The following is a 22461-nucleotide window of genomic DNA, read 5'->3' as shown; positions in this document are numbered from 1 at the left end:
TCAGTGGTTTGAGAGAGAGACTGTAGTGTTCTGTATGTTTATCTCTATGCTCTGTGTACTCCTGTGGTTGACACTGAACCTAGAGAGAAACAGAGTGGGTCTGTTCGGCTGCCAAGTCAGCCTGCTTTATGCGCCAAACACAGAAAGGTGATGAAAAATAGATAGTGCCTAGAGCGTTGGACATTGCGCCTGACACAGTAACCAGACTGTACCCCCATTAACCCTCTCCTCCTCCCCCAGTCCCTGTGAGCCTTTCTGGGGCCCCGCCCGTCCCTGTCCTTCCTCTCTGGGAAAAGGACGTGTGGCCTCTCTGTAGGGGGGGGGGGGACGACGACGACGTGTGGCCTCTCTGTAAGGGGGAAGGAGGGGTGAGAGGACGTGAGGGGGGTAGACCCCTGAGTGGCTGGCAGGCTGCAGGACGGAGGGGTGGTGAGGTAACACCCCTCCGTCCCCGGCTGTAAACCAGCCCAGCATCTGTTAGTCCTTTCCACCTAACTACCCCTTACTATATTCAACCTGCACTTATCCCAAAGTAACACTCCTCTGGGTGTCTGAGTGTGTGTGTCTGGGATGGTGTGTAGTGTGTGTGTGTCTGTTCTTGTGTGTGTAGTATGTGCACATACAATCTGACATCCCTTCCAGCCCCACCCACACCTCTCTCACCACTCCCCAAGGCCTCTCTACCCAGTATATCATGTTGTTATCTCATCAGTCTATCAAACATACAGTATTGTAGGTTTGTATAGGACTTTCCTTTATTTAGAAAAGCACAATTCTATTTTAAATACCAGTTTGGCACATACACATTCAGGGCAACAGAACAGCGTCAAAACAAACAAGCTATACAAGCAGAGTACTGAATATCCCACATGCTGAAGGACACTGGATATACAGGGATATGGATCTCTGACACCAGATCTAAATGGTAATTWAAAAAAGTCCTTCCACTTTAGTGTCATTTAAAAACGGTGGCTGAGGTTGGGCTGAGCTCCAGTAGCAGACAGGACAGCAGCCTCTACACCTATGCAGAGGAGCTGTTGTACTACACTTGGTACTATTTCTCAACCCAGTGAGTCTGACTTCACTGAGCTGAGACAGTTTATATATTCTATATCTGTGCTGCTGAATACATTCATTGGTTTTCATACAAATATTTCTCAATGGTGACTGTGGTCCTCAGTCAGTGAGATCTAATGAATTATTGGCCTGGGCCACATTTATCCCCAGTACATAAGTCCATCTGAGCTTTAAGGTCTGCTTCTCCTTTGGACACTGGTAATAAAGACCAGCCTTAGTATCCCCCTTCATGACCTGTGTCTGTCAGTTTGTTCATCAGTCTCTGAGATGGGGGAGGGGTGGGGAGGTTAGAGGAGGGGACTGCATGTCACTGTGTCAGTCTCTGAGATGGGGGAGGGGGGGAGGAGTCGGGGGGTTAGAGGGGGGCTGCATGTCGCTGTCCCTCCTCTCCTTCAGCTGCCTCCTCATTCTCCTCCTGCGGTGTATCCGGGGACGAGGACTGACACCCCCCTCAACCGTCTGGTTCCGGTCACTTAGCGTGTCTGACGACTCGTCAATGTAGGCCAAGTTCTCCCCGAAGAAATCTAGCATCTTGCAGCCTGGCGGGGTGGGCAAAGGGGTCATGGGGAGCGGCATGGTGGAGTTGGGCGACTTGGGGAGTTGCTGGAGAGGCACAGGGAACCGGACGTCCTCCCTGAAATATACCAGCCTGGATCCTCCATGGCGTCCCCTCTGTTCAGTACAGAGAGACCCACTGGGGTCAAAACTAGCAAAAGGCATCCTCCGCCCTGGCATACACATGTCAGAGGTGTGAGAGTCAGAGGAGGAGACAACTGATCTGGAGTCAGAATCTGGAGACTCGGACACAGAGCCCGACTCCCATGGCATCATCATTATCGCAACAGGATCAGGGTCATAGTCTAACTCCATCACGGAGCGCGCCGCAGGCATCGACAGCGACCTCACAACCGTCCGGCCCTCTGACCTCGCATTGACCCTGCAATCTGCCCTCAAACCTACCCCTAGCCCCATCCCTGGTCCTAACCTCACCCCCTCAGTCCTAACCTCACCCCCCCCTAACCTCACGACCTCCAGACGGGTCATGGAGCGTGTGACCCACCTATTGGGCAGATGTCCGTTCTCCCCTATGGCGCCCTGCCTGCCGCGGTGCCCCAGCGCCCCCCTGCGGACCCGTCGCCGGGTGCTGCGTTTCCAGCGGCGCCGCTGCAGCAGGAAGGGGTCATTGAGTTCCAGAGGGTTGGGGATCCGGAAGTCCATGGACATGTTCTGGATGTTCTGGGTCCAGTCTGTAGCATGGGCCCTCAACTCCTCCATCTGAGAGAGAGAAAGGGGAGGGAGAGGGAAAGAGTCAGAGAAAGAGAGGTGTCCCAGAGACCCAGAGAAAGACAGAGACAGAGGATAAGTAAATATCGACAGTACAAATCCAAATTCCCTTTCAGTAAATCTTTGTCCAGATCTTGTCATATCGACTGTTTCCCTTTCACCAGCCCTTACAATCATTTGGTTTGTGTCCCACTCACTACCACTCACCTCAGCACGTGTTTTCTTGGACAGCACCCGCAGCCAGTTCCCGATCATGGTGAGTATGGAAGCAAAGTAAGCCAGGCCAAACACTATCCAGAGCCACACAAGGGGCTTAAACAGATCTCCGTCCCGCCGGTTAGCACCTACGCACAAGGACATTGACGCATTGGAATCGCATGGAAGGAGCACATGCATGCACATACACACAAACAAAAGGGCTTAGACAGGTCCATGTCCCTATGAAATATCAAGTGTATCTTTCATAGTGTGTATCCTGATAGAAATGTGTAGTGTGTGTACTCTCCAGAGTCTGTACTGTCCAAAGTGTGTACAGTGTCTTTCATGTACCAAGTGTTCACTTCATACCTGCTACATAGTCTCCGAAGCCGACCGTGGTCAGGGTGATGACCACAAAGTAGAGCGCCTCCAGAAAGGACCAGTCCTCCACTTCCTTAAACACCAGCGTTGGCACGGCGAGGAAGATCAGACAGCCAATCAGGATGGACAGAACGGCAGACATGACCCGCACATAAGTGGGACTGACCCGCCGCTTCTGAGAGAGGGGCAGAGAGAGAGGGGGATACAAAATAAGAAGGMAGAGACTGATGAATTAAAAGAAGGAGAGATGAGGGTAAGATCTTCCTCAAGATGATCAAATAATGTGCCTTTTCTTTGATAAACAATAAAGTTTAGTTTTTTTAGTACTGCAAAGTTACATTGGGAAGTATCTAATGACTGACTGAATGTGTAAGCTGGCTTCTGTTCTACTTGTGTGTAAGATGTTTCAAATGCTAGAGACTCCAAGACGGCCTCTTCTGTTTACAGCACAGTGACATCACTTAAGCAGCCCCTGAGACAGGCGAGTACAATGAGATGACATCCTGTAAATGAAGCAGCCCCTGAGACAAGACAGTCTCACCAGGAAGAGTGTCTCCATCTTCCACACGGCCTTCCTCAGCCCCGTCCCCATGTGGTCCCCGACACCAGCCAGCAGGAAACCAAACATAGGGATCCCTACCAGGGCATAACACACGCAGAACAGCTGGCCCCATTTGGTCCTGGGAGAAAGGTTACCAAACCCTGAGGACAGAGGGAGACCATATACATTCACCTATATGTTCATCTATATAATTAAAAAATGATTCAATTCACCAGCATGTCTATTGAGGTTCATTGTATTTTCTGAGATTGGATAATTCATTTTCTGTCAAATTCAAAATACACATCTGGCTGACTAAGTTATTACCAAACGGTTTGCAGGAGGGAAAAAATGAACAAAGGCTCACCGATGGTGGTGATGATGGTACCACAGAAGAAGAAGGCGCTGGCCAGGTCCCACCTGCTAGTGAAGTTGGTGGAGCTGTGTTTTACATCCAGGCCCGCCTCCACCGCCTTCACCACACTCTGACAGTACAGAGACAGAACAGACAGGCTAGGGCTACATCTGGGGGTGTTCTTTTTACAATTTTAGTTTTTAGTAAATAGATAAATAAATACAAAAATAAAAAATTACCAGGAATTCAGCTAAAAATGTGTTTAATTTAGGAAATCTGTTTCCAAGTATATCTCACGAATTTAAAAAAAAGACGTGATTGTATCTCAATGTAATTTTCATTTCAAAGCCCTTTTGGTGCCTAGTTGTGATTCATTTACAAATGATTCTAATTATGTTCCGGCCCCCCGACCATCCACACTGACAAAAATCATCCCATGGCTGAATGTAGTTGCCTACCCCTGAGCTACACCTTCTCAGTGGGAGTTCTACACTGGACTTTGTTTAGATTAGGTTCTTCTCAGATGTGTTTTAACTCGTCTGTCTGTTCAAGTGTATGCTTTCACTCTCTCAAGTTATTCCTGCCAAGGTGTATATTATGTGTGTTTATGTCTGCTTGCTCTGGTGTGTGTGTCTATCTCTCTGCTCAAATGTGTGTGCTCTATGGTGTGTGTGTCTATCTCTCTGCTCAAATGTGTGTGCTCTATGGTGTTGTGGTGGTCTATCTCTCTGCCTCAAATGTGTGTGCTCTATGATGTGTGTGCCCTATGGTGTGTGTGTCTATCTCTCTGCTCAAATGTGTGTGCTCTATGGTGTGTGTGTCTATCTCTCTGCTCAAATGTGTGTGCTCTACTGGTGTTGTGTGTTTCTCTCTGCTCAAATGTGTGTGCTCTGGTGTGTGTGTACCTTGATGAGGTCGCTGAGGTTCTGTGCGGTGACACAGGAGTGGTTTTGGAGGAAGTCACGTGTGGTACGGAGCAGCTTCTCGTGCTCCTTGCTCTCCTTGGGGCTTTCCAGGGTCCGGAACACCAGCGCCCCTATCACCAGGTACAGCATGACCCCTGCCAGCAGGGCCAGCAGGGTGGGGCACCGCATCACCCCAAGCTCACCCCCCCACCACAGGAGTCAGGTTTCGCCAGGGTCTGCTCTACGGCCTCTTCCACGATACACACGGTGGCACAGCTGCATGCATGCACGCACACACACACACACACACCATTTTTAGTTTGGTTTTACTATCCTTGTGGGAAACAGAATAGTAAAACAAGGGGAAAAGAATTGTTGGCCCCCACAAGGGAAAAYGGCTATTTCAGGTTTAGGGGTTAGGTTCACAAATAGGATTAAGATTAGGTTTAAATTTAGAGTTKGGGGTTTAGGTTAGGTTAAGGGTTAGGGAAAATAGGATTTTGAGTGTGTGTGTTCAATGATGATGATCTCGTTCTGGAAATATAAGATCAGGAACAACTTTGATAATGGGGATTATTTGAGGAGCTATATCAAGGAAAAAACAACATAGAGCAGGTGGTTCTCTGGTCATTTCCAGAACATGAAAGTGTGAGACAAGATATGAAGTTTATCTCCTATAGAGGTAAATCCATTTGAATTCAATAACTTTTTTACATCATCCCTTATGATTTAAACAACACTTTCCATACATGTTTGCCCATGGAAGAAGTGGTCAGAAAGTGACTTTTTGGACCTGAATGCAAAACATTCAGGAGATAAATGGTGCTCAAAGTTAACCCGTTTTGCAGAACCCMCCACACCGTGAGACATACATGTCTTCATCACTGGAAAAGATAAATGGTTGAATTTGATATAATTTAAACGCTTTCAAACAGGGTTGTCAAACTACTTGATAATTTCTTTTAAAAAGTTTAAATAAAAATGACATTTAACCTTCAACATCAATTACCTAAAAATGCCTAAACTCWGATTTTTTTCATATTAGCATATGCTTTATCTTAGACCCTACTTTACATCATCTCAGGTTTTTGTGTTGTGCSCACCATTGGTTGAGACACAGCATGCTCTTGGATACAGGGTGGGTGTCATTTCTATCATAGAAATATAATTAATAGAATGGACCTATCGATTCAGACCACTGTAAATTAGCTGGAACACCATTGAAATGTTTACTTCTAATTAAAACCACAAAGATGGRCGCCGGTCCACCTGTGTTGAATGTCAAATTAAATGMTCATGTCCATTCCATTGTCTAGATTTCTATAATTTCAATAAGTTTCCTATGGAGAATTGACAGTATAATTTAAAACAAAAGATAATCCCATTCAAGTCAACATTCTCTACCATCTTTGTGGTAGCATTTGAAAGTTGACATTTCAATTTAATTGCCATTTGAGTACAATTAACAGCCAAAACATGACAACAACCCTGTATTCAAGAGCATGTTTGGTCTCAACCGATGGCAGGCACAACACAAAAACATCAGATGATGTAAAATAGGGTCTATGGGTGTTTTCACACGTGGTACCTTTCAGCCATTCTTTGTGAACTCAGTGCGGTTCGCTTCATTGTTTTGTGCAGTGTGAACACTTCAATGGAACTCAGACTTCTCAAAAGAGCCTCCGAAGCGAACTCTCCAGAGGTGATCTGAGTCCGGTTCCCTTTTTAAGGGCAATGTGAACACACAGCTCCCCAGGTTCACTTGTCATTATTCCTGCACCCCACACACTAGACTACTGCAACACCGTTTCACACCCAGCCACAAACCCTGACACACTAGACTACTGCAACACCGTTTCCCACAGCCATAAACCACACATAGACTACTGCAACACCGTTTCCCACAGCCATAACCCTCACACTAGACTACTGCAACACCGTTTCCCACAGCCATAAACCCTCACACTAGACTACTGCAACACCGTTTCCCACAGCCATAAACCCCACACTAGAACTCGCAACAACCGTTTCCCCTGCCATACCCCTCCACACTAGACTACTGCAACACCGTTTCCCCTGCCATAACCCTCACACTAGACTACCTGCAACACCGTTTCCCAGCCCATAAACCCTCACAACTAGACTACTGCAACACCGTTTCCCCTGCCATAACCCTCACACTAGACTACTGCAACACCGTTTCCCCTGCATAACCCCTCACACTAGACTACTGCAAACACTGTTTCCCGCATAACCCTCACACTAGACTACTGCAACACCGTTTCCCCAGCCATAACCCTCACACTAGACTACTGCACCAACCGTTTCCCACAGCCAAACCTCACACTAGACTACTGCAACACGTTTCCCTGCATAACCCTCACACTAGACTACTGCAAAACGTTCCCCTGCCATAACCCCTCACACTAGACTACTGCAAACACCGTTTCCCCCCCCAGCCATAACCCCTCACACTAGACTACTGCAACAACCGTTTCCCCTGCCATAAACCCCTCACACTAGACTACTGCAACACGTTTCCCCGCCATAACCCCTCCACTAGACTACTGCAACACGTTTCCACCTGCCATACCCTCACACTTAGACTACTGCAACACCGTGCCAAAATCCTAGACACATAACTAGCTGCAACACCGTTTCCCCTGCCAAAGACATATCCTGATACCCCTCACACTAGACTACTGCAACACGTTTCCCCTGCCATAACACCCTCACACTAGACTACTGCAACAACAACCGTTTCCCCTCATACCCCTCACACTAGACTACTGCAACACCGTTTCCCCTGCCATAAACCTTCACATTGTTGCTACAAATGAGAGAAGATGATGATGTGCAGGTGTAACAGTTTTGCTTCCGTCCCTCTCCTTGCCCCAAACTGGGCTCGAACCAGGGACCTTCGGCACACATCAACAACTGACACCCTCGAAGCATCGTTACAGCTCCACAAAAGCTGCGGCCCTTGCAGGGCAAGTTGAACAACTACTTCAAGGTCTCAGAGCGAGTGACGTCACCAATTAAAACGCTATTAGCGCGCACCCCGCTAACAATTTCACACCGGTTACACAGGTTCGCGGGAAAAAATACACATGCTGTTTTTGGATATTCATTTGTGTTTGTCAAGGAGGCACAGAAATTCCTAAATATGTTTGGAGTTCAGTTCKGATGATTTGTTTTCAATATGTGATCTATTGSCTAAGAGAGCTTCAAAAGCTATTTATTCGATTGTGGAGTTTGAATAGTGTGAGAAGACAACATCGGGTGTACCATTTTCAATGAGAGCATTATTTATCTGRAGTTATTCTTCTGCTATTTATCCTGTGGCAAATAATATTTGTGTGTTAATAGTATCMTCTGATGATGGTTATTATGCCTCATCTTTTATCTAATTGGAATATATTAACTTCCAAAATATAAGTAGGTATCATCTAGCTGTCCGATAACACGTTCTGATGGAATAGCTTGTCCTGCACTTTGTAAAAACCCAGAATGCATTGAGTYAATGTTGGAAATTACTTTACATTTTTTAGTATAAAATAGGTATGGTGGGGTATGCAAAAAGGTCAAATWAAAAAAAAAWATATATATATTCTATGTCACATGCAACAGGTGTAGACTTTACTGTGAAACACTTACGAGACATTTACCAACAACGCAGAGTTCAAAAGGAAAAAAGGAAAAAGGAAATAGTAACAATAAAATAACAATAAGGACATATACACAAGGAGTACCAAAGAAGTGCCATCTCTTGAATGATTCGGCATTCAGGTCCAAAAATCACTTTAGGCAAATATGTATATATGTATATATGATTTCATTCAAATCAAAAGGGGTGCTGTCAAAAAGTGATTGAATTCAACTGGATTTACCCAAAGAGGAAAGTGTGACGTTACTACCGTTAAGACATCCCGCTCTAAACAACTCACTTGTCCACGTTTTATCCATCCTGAAGATCTGGTGATGAGAGTCCTCTCTCCTCTCTACCAGGCCCAGGGCTGAAAGGGGGAATAGTAGGAGGGTTCAGACCAGCGTCTACGTTAGTGCCCCTGTCATAACAACACACACTGACACTCACCAGACTGCCCCGGATATCAACTGGCCAACGTTTTTAAACGATTAGCCTCTGCCAACCTGCTAAACATACATCTCGCTGTTAATCTAAGTATGTTTAGGATGCTTATCTTTATCTAGTTTAAACAGTTTGTTTTCTTTAAATGATATTCACCTCCAGAACCAGAAGATGGCCATGGTGTTCCAAAGAACTGCGTCAACGTTCTGATATTTCCTGGAGTTCTCTGTTAGCATTCTGATCTAATGGAACGCATTGGTTTGTATGGACGTCTATGCATTGGCTGAAAATGTATTATTTGTTATCGTTGTCTAAACCTATCCTGGCATATTTTTATATCTTTATAAGATATGTGTGTTTGATGTGTTGTGAAATATCCCTGCTCAAACAGCGTGACATAAATTGTGATAAATCATCATGTTTCCAATGTATTGCAGTTAAAAACAAAAAGGAGTGCAGAACTGCCAAATAGGGAAGAGGCTTTGGCGCCAGTCTCCACCTAGCTCATAAGATGGATGTAAAACAGCAGGTTATTGGTCTAATGATTCATATTTTAGGGTACATTTGTCATACAATAAAATGTAATGCTATCAGTCATTTATATTGAGAGCTTAAAGATACATCATAAAGAATGTTTCCAACATTTCCCTCAGCATTTGATATGGCCAATGTTCTTTGGAAGGACAGTTAGATTTTGTTACCCAAATCACTGACTGAAAGCTATGAAACTGTTTTTGGGGAGAAAAACAATTGACAGTCATGCAAGTAAGTAAATCATTCAATGAAATGTCACAAAAACAGATAATGTCCCCAGGTACATTTTGGGGCAGCAGGTAGCCTAGTGGTTAGAGCGTTGGGCCAGTAACCAAAAGGTTGCTAGATCAAATCCCTGAGCTGACAAGGTAAAAATCTGTCGTTCTGCCCCTGAACACGGCAGTTAACCCACTGTTCCTAGGCCGTCATTGTAAATAAGAATTTGTTCTTAACTGACTTTGTTAAATAAAATTATGTGCTAATTTTATTTAAAAAACAGGTGTAGACTATAAAAAAGTTGTAGACTATAAAAAAAACTGATGACCCCACCAGAACCAAAGCCTACACTTGAACACAGAAACACGTTATACATACGATGATGCCAGTTAGTTCTCCCTTGCAATCCACACACCACAAACAAGTACATAAATGTATTTTCAGACAACAAATAATGTATATTACTAATAGGTGAGCAAATAAACCAATCTGAACAAAGCAACTGACTTTAAATCCTACCTGAGTTCAGGAGAAACAATGAAGTCTGAAGAACCAGTATGTGCTTCTTGGTGTCCAGGCTCTTCTCACCATCAACCGCTCTATGAGTAGAAGTGTGTATGTCCAAACGCTCACAGAGTAGAAGTGTGTGTCCACTAAGTAAGTGTGTGTGTGTGTGTTCCTGGCAGTGGGAAGGTGTTTCCCCATGCTCAGGACTCTACATCACTGTGATGGAGGAGAAGAGGGATTATAGGAAGTGTGTGTGTGTGTGTGTSTCTCTCTCATAGGGCCAGGAGTTTTGAGGCACTGCTTTTTCCAGTAGTTCCAGCACTGTCCACTGGTGTTGCTGCAGGTAGGAAACCCTAGGAAATGTTCTGTAATTGACACATGCTTTCTCCAATCAATCAATGTCTGGTTGTACGTATGTGTTTGGCGGAGGGATTGCCAGCAGCAAATCTTAATCGCACAAAACCTATTATTTAGCAGGGAATACAATTTGTAGATCAGTAATTCTACACCTCAATTTGCTCAAACTCGCCCAAAATATGTCCACGTTAAGTAGATCATTATTTATACTGAACAAAAATATAAAGCAGATCATTATTTATACTGAACAAAAATATAAACGCAACAATTTCTATTTATTCAAAGTTTTTTWAAATTATTATTTAAAAAATTGCCCCATTTTCTCCCCAATTTCGTGGTATCCAAATTGGTAGTCCCAGTCTTGTCTCATCGCTGCAACTCCCGTACGGACTCGGGAGAGGCGAAGGTTGAGAGCGGTGTGTCCTCTGAAACACAACCCAACCAAGCCGCACTGCTTCTTGACACAATGCCCACTTAACCCTGAAGCCAGCCAAATCAATGTGTCGGAGGAAACACCGTGCACCTGGCGACGATGTCAGCGTGCACTGCGCCCGGCCCGCCATAAGAGTCGCTTGTGCGCGATGGGACAAGGACATCCCTGCCGGCCAAACCCRCTCGTAACCCGCACGACGCTGGGCCAATTGTGCGCTGCCCCATGGGTTTCCCGGTGCGGCTGGCTGCGACAGAGCCTGGACTCGAACCCAGAATCTCTAGTGGCACAGCTAGCACTAGGGAGGCCCACAAACGCAACAATTTTACTGAGTTACAGTTCATATGAGGAAATCAGTCAATTGAAATAAATTCATTAGGCCCTAGATTTCACGACTGAGAAAACAGATACGCATCTGTTGGTCACAGATAKATTTAAAAAAAATGGGCCTCAGGATCTTGTCGCATTATTTCTGTGCATTCAAATTGCCATCGATAAATGCAATTGTGTTTGTTGTGCGTAGCTTATGCCTGCCCAAACCCTAACCCCACAATGAGGTACTCTGTTCACAACGTTGACATCAGCAAACCGCTCGCCCACACAACGCCATATACGTGGTCTGCGGTTGAGGCCAGGTTGAACGTACTGCAAATTCTCTAAAATGACGATGGAAGCGGCTTATGGCAGAGAAATTAACATCCAATTATCTGGCAACCACTCTGGTGGACATTCCTGAGATATTTGTGGCATTGTGTTGTGTGACAAAACTGCTCATGTTAGAGAGGCCTTTTATTGTCTGAAGCACAAGGTGCACCTGTGTAATGATCATGCTGTTTAATCAGCTTCTTGATATGCCATCCCTCTTGGAAAGGAGAATGCTCACTAACAGAGATGTAAACAAATTTGTGCACAAAAAAACGTTTTTTTGTGAGTATGGAACATTTCTGGGATCTTATATTTCAGCTGATGAAACATGGGACCAACACTTTASATGTGTTAATATTTTTGTTCAGTGTATTAAGCAGGTGAGGAGTTTTTGTATGGGGGGCAATGAGTGTCGAATTTAGTAAAGATAAAAAAGTATTGCTATTTTGATACGTGCGGCTTATTTGATCTAATAGAAGTTTTGTAATGCTTAGGTTGCTACGTGTGTACCAATATAAGTGTGATGCGCGTGACTTCCTTAAAAAAAACACTAATTCGGAGTCGGTCTACGCATATTCATGAGCCAGCATAGCATCTCACTCTCCATTGAATACAGGTGGTTGACATKAACACCCCTCATCGAATATTCAAATATGTTCAAATAACAAGATGTATCCACCAATCGAAAGAGATAAATAGGTGGGAGGTTGACAGCCCGCCGTTCCACTCTGTGGACAACGAAACCCATTGTTAGGGTGGAGACAAGCATCTCATCATATCCACTATCTTGGAAGACAACATTTCCGACATGCTGATCCTCAACACAAATCAAATTGTATTAGTCACATGCGCCGAATACAACAGGTGTAGACCTTACAGTGAAATGCTTACTTACAAGCCCCTAACCAACAATGCAGTTCAAAAAATATGAATAAGAAATTAAAGGGCAACAAGTAATTAAAGAGCAGCAGTAAAATAACAGTAGCGAGACTATATACAGGGGGTACCGGTACAGAGTAAATGTGCGGGGGCACCGGTTAGTCAAGGTAATTGAGGTAATATGTACATGTAGGTAGAGTTATTAAAGTGATAACGCATAGATAACAGAGTAGCAGCGGTGTAAAATAGGGGGTGGGGGCAATGAAAATAGTCTGGGTAGCCATTTGATTAGATGTTCAGGAGTCTTAAGGCTTGGAGGTAGAACTGTTTAGAAGCCTCTTGGACCTAGACTTGGCGCTCCGGTACCGCTTGCCGTGCGGTAGCAGAGAGAACAGTCTATGACTAGGGTGCCTGGAGTCTTTGACAATTTTTAGGGCCTTCCTCTGACATCGCCTGGTACAGAAGTCCTGGATGGCAGAAAGCTTGGCCCCAGTGATGTACTCGGCCGTACACACTACCCTCTGTAGTGCCTTGCGGTCGGAGGCCGAGCAGTTGCCACACCAGGCAGTGATGCAACCAGTCAGGATGCTCTCGATGGTGCAGCTGTAGAACCTTTTGAGGATCTGAGGACTCATGCCAAATCTTTTTAGTCTCCTGAGGGGGAATAGGTTTTGTCGTGCCCTCTTCACGACTGTCTTGGTGTGCTTGGACCATGTTAGTTTGTTGATGTGGACGCCAAGGAACTTGAAGCTCTCAACCTGCTCCACTACAGCCCCGTCGATGAGAATTCGGGCATGCTCGGTCCTCCTTTTCCTGTAGTCCACAATCCTCTCCTTTGTCTTGATCATGTTGAGGGAGAGGTTGTTGTCCTGGCACCACATGGCCAGGTCTTTGACCTCCTCCCTATGGGCTCTCTCGTCGTTGATCAGGCCTACACCACTGTTGTCATCGGCAAACTTAATGATGGTGTTGGAGTTGTGTGGGCGTGCAGTCATGAGGGAACAGGGGGTACAGGAGGGGACTGAGCACACATCCCCGAGGGGCCCCAGTATTGAGGATCAGCATGGCGGATGTGTTGTTACCTACCRTTACCACCTGGGGGCGGCCCGTCAGGAAGTCCAAGATCCAGTTGCAGAGGGAGGTGTTTAGTCCCAGGGTCCTTAGCTTAGTGATGAGCTTTGAGGGCTCTATGGTGCTGAACTCTGAACTGTAGTCAATGAATAGCATTCTCACATAGGTGTTCCTTTTGTCCAGGTGGGAAAGGGCAGTGTGGAGTGTAATAGAGATTGCATCATCTGTGGATCTGTTGGGGCGGTATGCAAATTGGAGTGGGTCTAGGGTTTCTGGGATAATGGTGTTGTGAGCCATGACCAGTCTTTGATGTGAACCATGACCAGTGAGCCATGACCAGACAAGCACTTTATGGCTACTGATGTGCGTGTTATGGGTCGGTAGTCATTTAGGCAGGTTACCTTGGTGTTCTTGGGCACAGACTCAGACAGGGAGAGGTTGAAGATGTCAGTGAAGACACTTGCACGGGGGAACAGGTGTGTGTGCTCAGCGCCCTCCTGTACTCCCTGTTCACCCATAACTGGGTGAACAGGGAGTACACGTCTCCCTGTTCACGTCTCCAACTCAATCAACATTGGTAGACCTGATTACCAACAACGATGAGAGCCTACAGGGAGGTGGTGACGGGGCTGTAGTGGAGAGGGTCAAAAGCTTCAAGTTCCTCGGCGTGTAACATCACTGGGGACCTGAAAAGGTCCCTTCACACTGACAGCACCTCTTCAACCTCAGGAGTCTGAAGAAATTTGMCTTGGCCCCTAAGACCCTCACGTACTTCTACAGATACACCATCGAGAGCATTCTGTCGGGCTGTATCACCGCATTGTACGGCAACCGCAGGGCTCTCCAGAGGGTGGTGCGGTCAGCCCAACGCATCGCCGGGGGCACACTGCCTGCCCTTCAGGACATCTAAAGCACCCGGTGTCACAGGAAGGCCAAAAATATCAAAGACCTCAGCCACCCAAGCCACAGCCTGTTCATCCCGCTAGAAGGTGGAGACAGTACAGGTGCATCAAAGCTGGGACTGAGACTGATAAACAGCTTCCATCTCCAGGCCATCGGACTGTTAAACAATCACCACTAGCCTAGTCATTCAGTACCCTGCTCTGAACCTTAGAGACTGCTGCCCTATGTACTGTACATAGTCATTTAACACTGGTCACTTTGTTTACATAGTGTATTCTAGTCAAGGCTCATCCTATATAACTACTGCTGTACACCTTTTCTATTCATATACTGTCTATACACACACACCATTAGATAGATATATATATACATATATCACATACACATATATACACACACACACATTTTGGTTTTTGCCCTAACACTACACCGCATATTCATATTATCAAAGCTTGACGATGAGTTGGTTATTTGAATCAGCTGTGTAGTGCTATGGCAAAAACCACAAAGTGCACCCATTGGGATCCCGAGGACCGAGTTAGGGAAATCCTAGTCATTACTTTAAGCATGACAAAGCTATGGGGTAGGAGCAGGACCCCTGTCTGTTTCCTGATGTCCATTTAGAGGGGCTTAGCTCTTTAAACCTATACATCCCTAACTACAGTGAGTTTGGATGAGAACACAGACAGAGGTGTCTTGAGCAACATTAAGTTATCACAGTGTAATCCACTCATATTTATCCAGTCATCAAACTCGAGGTGACTGGAAGGTAGACTGTGGTGTAGCAGAAACAGGATATCCAACTACTAGGTTAAGATGGGTATCCTTCTGGGTACCAGTCTGTATGTGCCATCATGCCACTCCTTGCCACTCATTGTCAAGCCAAACATGTCTTGCTTGACAATGAGCAAGAGAGTTGGCAAGAGCACAAACAGATCTGGCAGCAGGCTACTTTCAAGTCAACCGTGAATGGAAAAAATGATTTCAGTTGTACACCGGACTGATGTCTTGCCAGTTGCCTTACTGGGTACCTCATTAGTGACCTCTAAACTAGAGGGCATTATTTGGAATGTGACTCCAACCTAGAGAAAATAAAGAGAGAGATGGAAAGAAATACAGCTACCAAATAGAGCTAGCGTAGACAAGATGGAAAAAAACAACTGACACACAGACCTTAGGAGGTGGAAAGAGAAAATGACAAGATAAATTTAGATCAACCTTTTTAATCTATCTTCTTCAACAGCGACACAAAGCATCAACAGCGATACATTCACATAAAAGTGTCACATACAGGGGAAAGAATCCAGTGTGTTCTGCTTGGACTCGTCCCACCACCCAGAGATCCCACAGATAACTCAGCTAGGGGTGTGTTCAGAAGGCTAATGAATGGTACTGTAACAGCCCATACGTGTTCTAGAACACACGCCAGGCTTCTAGAATCTTGAGAAGACATGGTTGTTGCTAGTGGCTACATGTATCATGTCGGTAGTGACAGAAAGCACGTGTAGCTAACTACGCACATCAAGTTAAAATCACTCCACAATGTATTAACCTGTCATTTCTATCAGATCCAATGGCTATTAACTTATTTAGTTGTGTGTTAAAAACAAAAAGGCGTTGAGAGATTTTTAGACCACAACAAAACCAATAACAACTCACATTCATCTTAGTACCATGCAGTAACGCTGTAATAAACCTCAGCTCTGAAAGAAGGTCAGAGTTGATTTGGAATGGAGGAAGGTTTCGTTCACAAAACACAGTGTACAAAACATTAAGAACACCTTCCTAATATTGAGTTGCACTCCCCTTTGACCTCAGAACAGCCTCACTTCGTTGGGGCAGGGATGCTGGCCCATGTTGACTCCAATGCTTCCTACAGTTGTGTCAAGTTGTCTGGATGTCCTTTGGGTGGTGGACCATTCTTGATACACACGGAAAAACCCAGCAGTGTTGCAGTTCTTGACACAAACCGGTGCACCTGGCACCTACTACCATACCCCGTTTAAAGGCACTTAAATATGTTATCTTGCCCATTCACCCTCTGAATGCCACACATACACATTTACATTTGAGTCATTTAGCAGATGCTTTTATCCAGAGCGACATATAGTGGTGAGTGCATACATTTTCATATTTCGTTTGTACTGGACCCCCGTGGGAATCGAACCCACAAACCTAGCGTTGCAAGTGCCATGCTCTACCAACTGGGCCACACGGGATCAATGTCTCAATTTTCTCAAGGCTTAAAAATCCTTCTTCAACCTGTCTCCTCCCCTTCATCTACACTGATTGAAGTGGATATAACAAGAGACATCAATAATGGATCATAGCTTTCACCTGTAGTCACCTGGTCAGTCTGTGTCATGGAGAGAGTTCTTAATGTTTTGTATACAAGCGCACACACTTCCTCAAAGCACACCAATGAGGGTGGCAGTACCAAGATTACATTTAAGATGCTATAAATTAGTTTTGATAAACAATCTCTTAAGTGAACATTGTTTCAAACCAGGGCAGTTTATTGATGCAACTGAAAATCTAGAAACCTAAGGCACAATCACTAACATGCACAAAAAATCTATCCCCCCCAAAAATGTAATATATTAAATCTAGGAAAAACTAAAAAAGTCCAAAAAAGCAGACTAAACCTGCACAATTTAAATAGTGTATCTAAAAATAAGAAAAACTACCTCACTTGTGTAAATTCAAGAGCACAGCGTGAGGGTGCCATTTTTAAAAAGGTTTGAGTGTAAAGAAAGAGAGAAATTAATAGGGAAAAAACAGAAAGAGGGGAAGAGGGAGGGGAAGAGAAGGAGCGCTCCCAGTGGATCACCATACAAGGAGAGGAAACACGCTCAGGTTAGGTTGAGTCATACACAGGCACAGGCTAATATTGAGAAAACATAACGACCAGACATCATCCTACACAGTACGTACTCATCCGTGTACAGTTTTGTACAAACCGACACACACTCCCTCAAATGTACACCCACTGCTTATAAAAGCCGATATGAACACAAACACTAAAACATTCAACAGTCTATAAATAAGACTATTSAAATAAATTCAAGTTTTCACAACAGGCAATGGACCATAGCCTAAAGTAGCTTATAAAAATTAAATAAAAACAAGGCACCATTTCTCATTTGAACCACAACAAGGAAATGTGAGCCAGTAGATTTGTAAAGAACAGTACTGTATTAGGTGCATWGAAACCAATGAGCCACTGTAAAACTCAATGAAAGGTCTTGTCTTAAACGTCAGCAGGGGACAGTTGTCGTCCCTCTTCAGGTGTTTCAGTACATAGAGATGAAACGGGTTTTATTTGGGTCAGTACAAAGCAGGTCCAGTGAAATTAACTCTTTCTCCTCTGACGGTCTTCCAGTGGATCTGTACAAACACGCTGACACACGGCATAAACAAATACACTCAACCATATGTGGAACTTGTGAACCCACACAGGAGAGAGAGGTGGATTGCCATGGGGGACGCCCTACTCTCCCAAGGAGGACAAGACGATTAAGTRAGTCATGTGGAACTAGTTAATGTCATCTCCACATGAAACGTCCTTTCTAAAGACAACATTATGCAACTACAGACTTTGTATAATCTATCACGATCACATAGTAGTTTACATTACGACTACACAAACCTTGTGATAATTTGTGAAATACGTGCTGAACGTAAACTGCGTGATGATGCAGCTGTTATTTGTGTGACTGGTGCAGATATTAGGTTCTAAGGGGCTAAACGCTTCCCCTGTTGGGGGTTAATCAGGGTCCTCCTGCCCCCCCCCCCTCTGGCCGGGATCTCTCTGGGGACGGGGCATAGCAGCAGTACCCAGGAGCCCCCTCCTCACAATGTACGGACAGCCTAGACCACTGGGAATGTCAGCAAAACCTAGAGAAGGAGGGAGAAGGAGCAATGTGAACATTTAGTACTGTTTATATAATGCTAGTGGGAGGTGGTATGTTTACTAGGGGTGCTAGGAGGAAGACACACAGTACCCGTCAAAAGTTTGGACACCTACTCATTCAAAAGGTTTTTCTTTATTTTTTACTATTTTCTACATTGTAGAATAATAGCGAAGACATCAAAACGATGAAATAACACATATGGAATCATGTAGTAACCAAAAACTTTCTTCAAAGTAGCCACCCTTTGCCTTGATGACAGCTTTGCACACCCTTTGCATTCTCTCAACCAGCTTCATGAGGTAGTCACCTGGAATGCATTTCAATTAGACATAGGTTGATACCATCCCACAGGTTAAGCTCATATCTGTTGTCTGTTTCGGTGTCTGTAAGGTCTGATGGAGAGTTGGTTTAGTTAGAGTGGTTGATGATTTGACAGGCTGTCATAGCAAGTATGGGACAGTTCTGCTCAAAAAAATAAAGGGAACACTAAAATAACACATCCTAGATCTGAATGAATGAAATATTCTTATTAAATACTTTTTTCTTTACATAGTTGAATGTGCTGACAACAAAATCACACAAAAATGATCAATGGAAATCAAATTTATCAACCCATGGAGGTCTGGATTTGGAGTCACACTCAAAATTAAAGTGGAAAACCACACTACAGGCTGATCCAAACTTTGATGTAATGTCCTTAAAAGAAGTCAAAATGAGGCTCAGTAGTATGTGTGGCCTCCACGTGCTTGTATGACCTCCCTACAACGCCTGGGCATGCTCCTGATGAGGTGGCGGATGGTCTCCTGAGGGATCTCCTCCCAGACCTGGAGGGCATCCGCCAACTCCTGGACAGTCTGTGGTGCAACGTGGCGTTGGTGGATGGAGCGAGACATGATGTCCCAGATGTGCTCAATTGGATTCAGGTCTGGGGAACGGGCGGGCCAGTCCATAGCATCAATGCCTTCCTCTTGCAGGAACTGCTGACACACTCCAGCCACATGAGGTCGAGCATTGTCTTGCATTGGACGAACCCAGGGCCAACCGCCCACCAGCATATGGTCTCACAAGGGGTCTGAGGTCTCATCCTGGTACCTAATGGCAGTTAGGCTACCTCAGGCTACCTCTTGCGAGCACATGGAGGGCTGTGCGGCCCCCCAAAGAAATGCCACCCCACACCATGACTGACCCACCACCAAACCTGTCATGCTGGAGGATGTTGCAGGCAGCAGAACGTTTCCCACGGCGTCTCCAGACTCTGTCACGTCTGTCACATGTGCTCAGTGTGAACCTGCTTTCATCTGTGAAGAGCACAGGGCGCCAGTGGCGATTTGCCAATCTTGGTGTTCTCTGGCAAATGCCAAACGTCCTGCACGGTGTTGGCTGTAAGCAAAAACCCCACCTGTGGACGTCGGGCCCTCATACCACCCTCATGGAGTCTGTTTCTGACCGTTTGAGCAGACACATGCACATTTGTGCCTGCTGGAGGTCATTTTGCAGGGCTCTGGCAGTGCTCCGCCTGCTCCTCCTTGCACAAGGCGGAGGTAGCGGTCCTGCTGCTGGGTTTTGCCCTCCTACAGCCTCCTCCACGTCTCCTGATGTACTGGCCTGTCTCCTGGTAGCGCCTCCATGCTCTGGACACTACGCTGACAAACACAGCAAACCTTCTTGCCACAGCTCGCATTGATGTGCCATCCTGGATGAGCTGCACTACCTGAGCCACTTGTGTGGGTTGTAGACTCCGTCTCATGCTACCACTAGAGTGAAAGCACCGCCAGCATTCAAAAGTGACCAAAACATCAGCCAGGAAGCAATAGGAACTGAGAAGTGTCTGTGGTCACCACCTGCAGAACCACTCCTTTGGGGGTGTCTTGCTAATTGCCTATAATTTCCACCTGTTGTCTATTCCATTTGCACAACAGCATGTGAAATGTATTGTCAATCAGTGTTGCTTCCTAAGTGGACAGTTTGATTTCACAGAAGTGTGATTGTCTTGGAGTTACATTGTGTTGTTTAAGTGTTCCCTTTATTTTTTTGAGCAGTGTAACTAGAGGAAAATATAAACAGAGATCTTTTGATAACCCACAGTGGTAAAGAATGGTGAGCTGATTTTAACAGTATAGGCTTCACCTCTGGCCAATAGTAACAACCCCCCTTAGCTGTGACATTCAAATACACAGCATCAACAAAACACCACCCCTGTCCCCTCTCCTCACCTTTCATGACCACCTCAGGCAGGCCGTAGGGTTCGTATTCCGTATCATCGTACGCTGCAGACATCTGAGTCCGGTTACGACGGATCCGCTCCGCCAGGCGGGCTGGGTCGGCAGGGATCGGGAAGGACCCAGAAAACAACATCCTGTCCCCCTCAGACATCTGGACTGGTGACACAGGGGGTGATTCTGTGGGTTCTTCATCATTCTCCTCCTCTTCCTCCTTCTCCGTCTGTGTGTATACGTGGTGTGTTTCTGGTAGGGCGCCTGTTTCTCTCCCCTCCTCTGTCTGAGAGCTGGTACTACTCACCTCTACAGAGCTCAATCTCTCTTGACCTGTCCATCCTGCTGGTATGACCTTTGAACTCAGAACCTTGGTCTCCACTATCGTTCTCTCAGTTCGCCACTCTGATGTAGTGGTGACTTTTCTACGGACCGAGGAGTGATTTTTATTCTCAACACCAGTGGAGATTGGTTCCTCTTGATGGTGACTGGGATGATTGATTTCAGAGGACTGTGCTTCAGTGGATTGAGCCTCAGCGAGAGATAGAGTGGGGAACTCTTTGTTATCTAGTTCTATGACGTCTAGATTGTGCCTTGAGACTATTTCTTTGGCCTGGGTCTCATCTGTTGCTCTGGGAGTGTTTGGATTGGTCTTGTTTTCTGAATCATCTTGGTTAGTGTGCTCTGTTGCCTTGGTCTGGAGCTCTGAGATTTGGTAAACATCTTTGGTGATGTCTGCTTCTTCACCATCTTTCCCATGTTCATTGGTCTGTTTTTCTGTCTCTTGGGGATGTGTACATTTGTTCTTTCTGGATGGGTTTTGGAGACTCTTTGCTTCAGGAGAATTGCAGTGATGTAGTCTGGACCAATAAAAAAAGATCGATCAAATTTAAATTCTAACTTTGAAATCTCCATAGACAGAACATGAAAACTGCTCATCACAGAAACTGTTACAACCAATTCATAATAACAAAAACCGGTCATTGCAATTGTCAATCAAGAATTTGTGCGTAGCCCCTGTGTGTTACCTTGAAGCCAGGGTCCTCCCATACAGTCTACTGGAGGTACAGGAGAGAAGCAGCTCATCCTCTCTGATCACCGTCACACTGCTGTGTTGGCCAGGGCTGAGGGGAGCAGTGTTGTGGCCAGGGCTGAGGGGAGCAGTGTTGTGGCCAGGGCTGAGGGGAGCAGTGTTGTGTCCAGGGCTGAGGGGAGCAGTGTTGTGTCCAGGGCTGAGGGGAGCAGCGGTGAGGTCCTCTGGGTCTAGACAGAGGGGCTGGGCCGTCAGCCTCCACACTGTCAGCTCCTCAGCCTGCCTCTGGTTCTCCTCAGAGAGAGACTGCAGTTCAGCCTGCAGCATAACCACCTGGACAGGAGGAGAGAGAGAATAACATTCAGGAGATGTTCAAAAAAATTAAATACAGATTTATTTAAAATAGCTGGCTTGTTTATAGCAGTCTGTAGTAGTAGCATTCTGTTGTGGATGTTTACAACCACATGCTTTAGATATGGGGGGAAATTGTTCAAGTATTTACAGTAACTTACATTGATAACTATGTTCACAGTAAGAGTTAGAGTACAGAAACCTACCTGCTTCTCTAGGCAGGTGATCTGGAGTGGAGCCAGTGGAGTAGAGTCTAGTAGAATATCATCCCCTGCCCCCATCTCCTTCACTCCTTCAGACTCTACTGCCCCTCTCCCCTCATCCCCTGCGCACCATCTCTTCACTCCTTCAACTCTACTCCCCGCTGTCCTCATCCCCTGCCCCATCTCGTCTTCACTCCTTCAGACTCTACTCCCGCGTGTCCTCATCCTTGCCCCCAATCTCCTTCCACCTCCTTAGATCTCTCTGCCCTCTCCTCATTCCCGCCCCCAGTCTCCTTCTACTCCTTCAGACTCTACTCCCGCTGTCCTCATCCTTTGCCCCATAGGTCCTTCACTCCTTAGACGAGAGCTTCTAC

General features: G+C 45.6%; 3 protein-coding genes across 3 annotated transcripts in view; all 3 read right to left on the bottom strand.

Moving 5' to 3' along the window:
- Nucleotides 1-649: 649 nt before the first annotated feature.
- kcnk4a (potassium channel, subfamily K, member 4a) lies at nt 650-11426 on the bottom strand. The gene is made up of 8 exons (XM_023989693.2): nt 10101-11426; nt 8689-8757; nt 4742-5017; nt 3849-3966; nt 3482-3642; nt 2929-3115; nt 2569-2705; nt 650-2352 (listed from the first exon to the last, which is right to left on the bottom strand). Exons 3-8 carry the CDS (start codon nt 4928-4930, stop codon nt 1393-1395), a joined length of 1752 nt encoding a protein of 583 aa, XP_023845461.1. The 5' UTR covers nt 4931-5017; nt 8689-8757; nt 10101-11426; the 3' UTR covers nt 650-1392.
- Nucleotides 11427-15580: 4154 nt separating this feature from the next.
- LOC111965953 (uncharacterized) lies at nt 15581-22241 on the bottom strand. The gene is made up of 4 exons (XM_023990385.2): nt 22091-22241; nt 21529-21866; nt 20501-21360; nt 15581-18270 (listed from the first exon to the last, which is right to left on the bottom strand). The coding sequence occupies exons 1-4, from the start codon at nt 22163-22165 to the stop codon at nt 18140-18142; spliced, it is 1404 nt and encodes a 467-aa protein (XP_023846153.1). The 5' UTR covers nt 22166-22241; the 3' UTR covers nt 15581-18139.
- Nucleotides 22242-22436: 195 nt separating this feature from the next.
- The window catches only part of LOC111965952 (centromere protein F), a 22251-nt gene continuing 22226 nt past the window's right edge, over nt 22437-22461 (bottom strand). Inside the window, exon 13 of the mRNA XM_070444157.1 lies at nt 22437-22457. Coding sequence (XP_070300258.1) covers nt 22437-22457 — 21 coding nt within the window. The remainder of the gene's footprint in view (nt 22458-22461) is intronic.

The sequence above is a fragment of the Salvelinus sp. IW2-2015 genome, linkage group LG6.2 (genome assembly GCF_002910315.2).
Source record: "Salvelinus sp. IW2-2015 linkage group LG6.2, ASM291031v2, whole genome shotgun sequence".
In the NCBI taxonomy this organism is placed as follows: Eukaryota; Metazoa; Chordata; class Actinopteri; order Salmoniformes; family Salmonidae; genus Salvelinus; species Salvelinus sp. IW2-2015.
The sequence above is the reverse complement of the archived record's forward strand: the minus strand, read 5'-3'. Positions and strand labels throughout refer to the sequence as shown.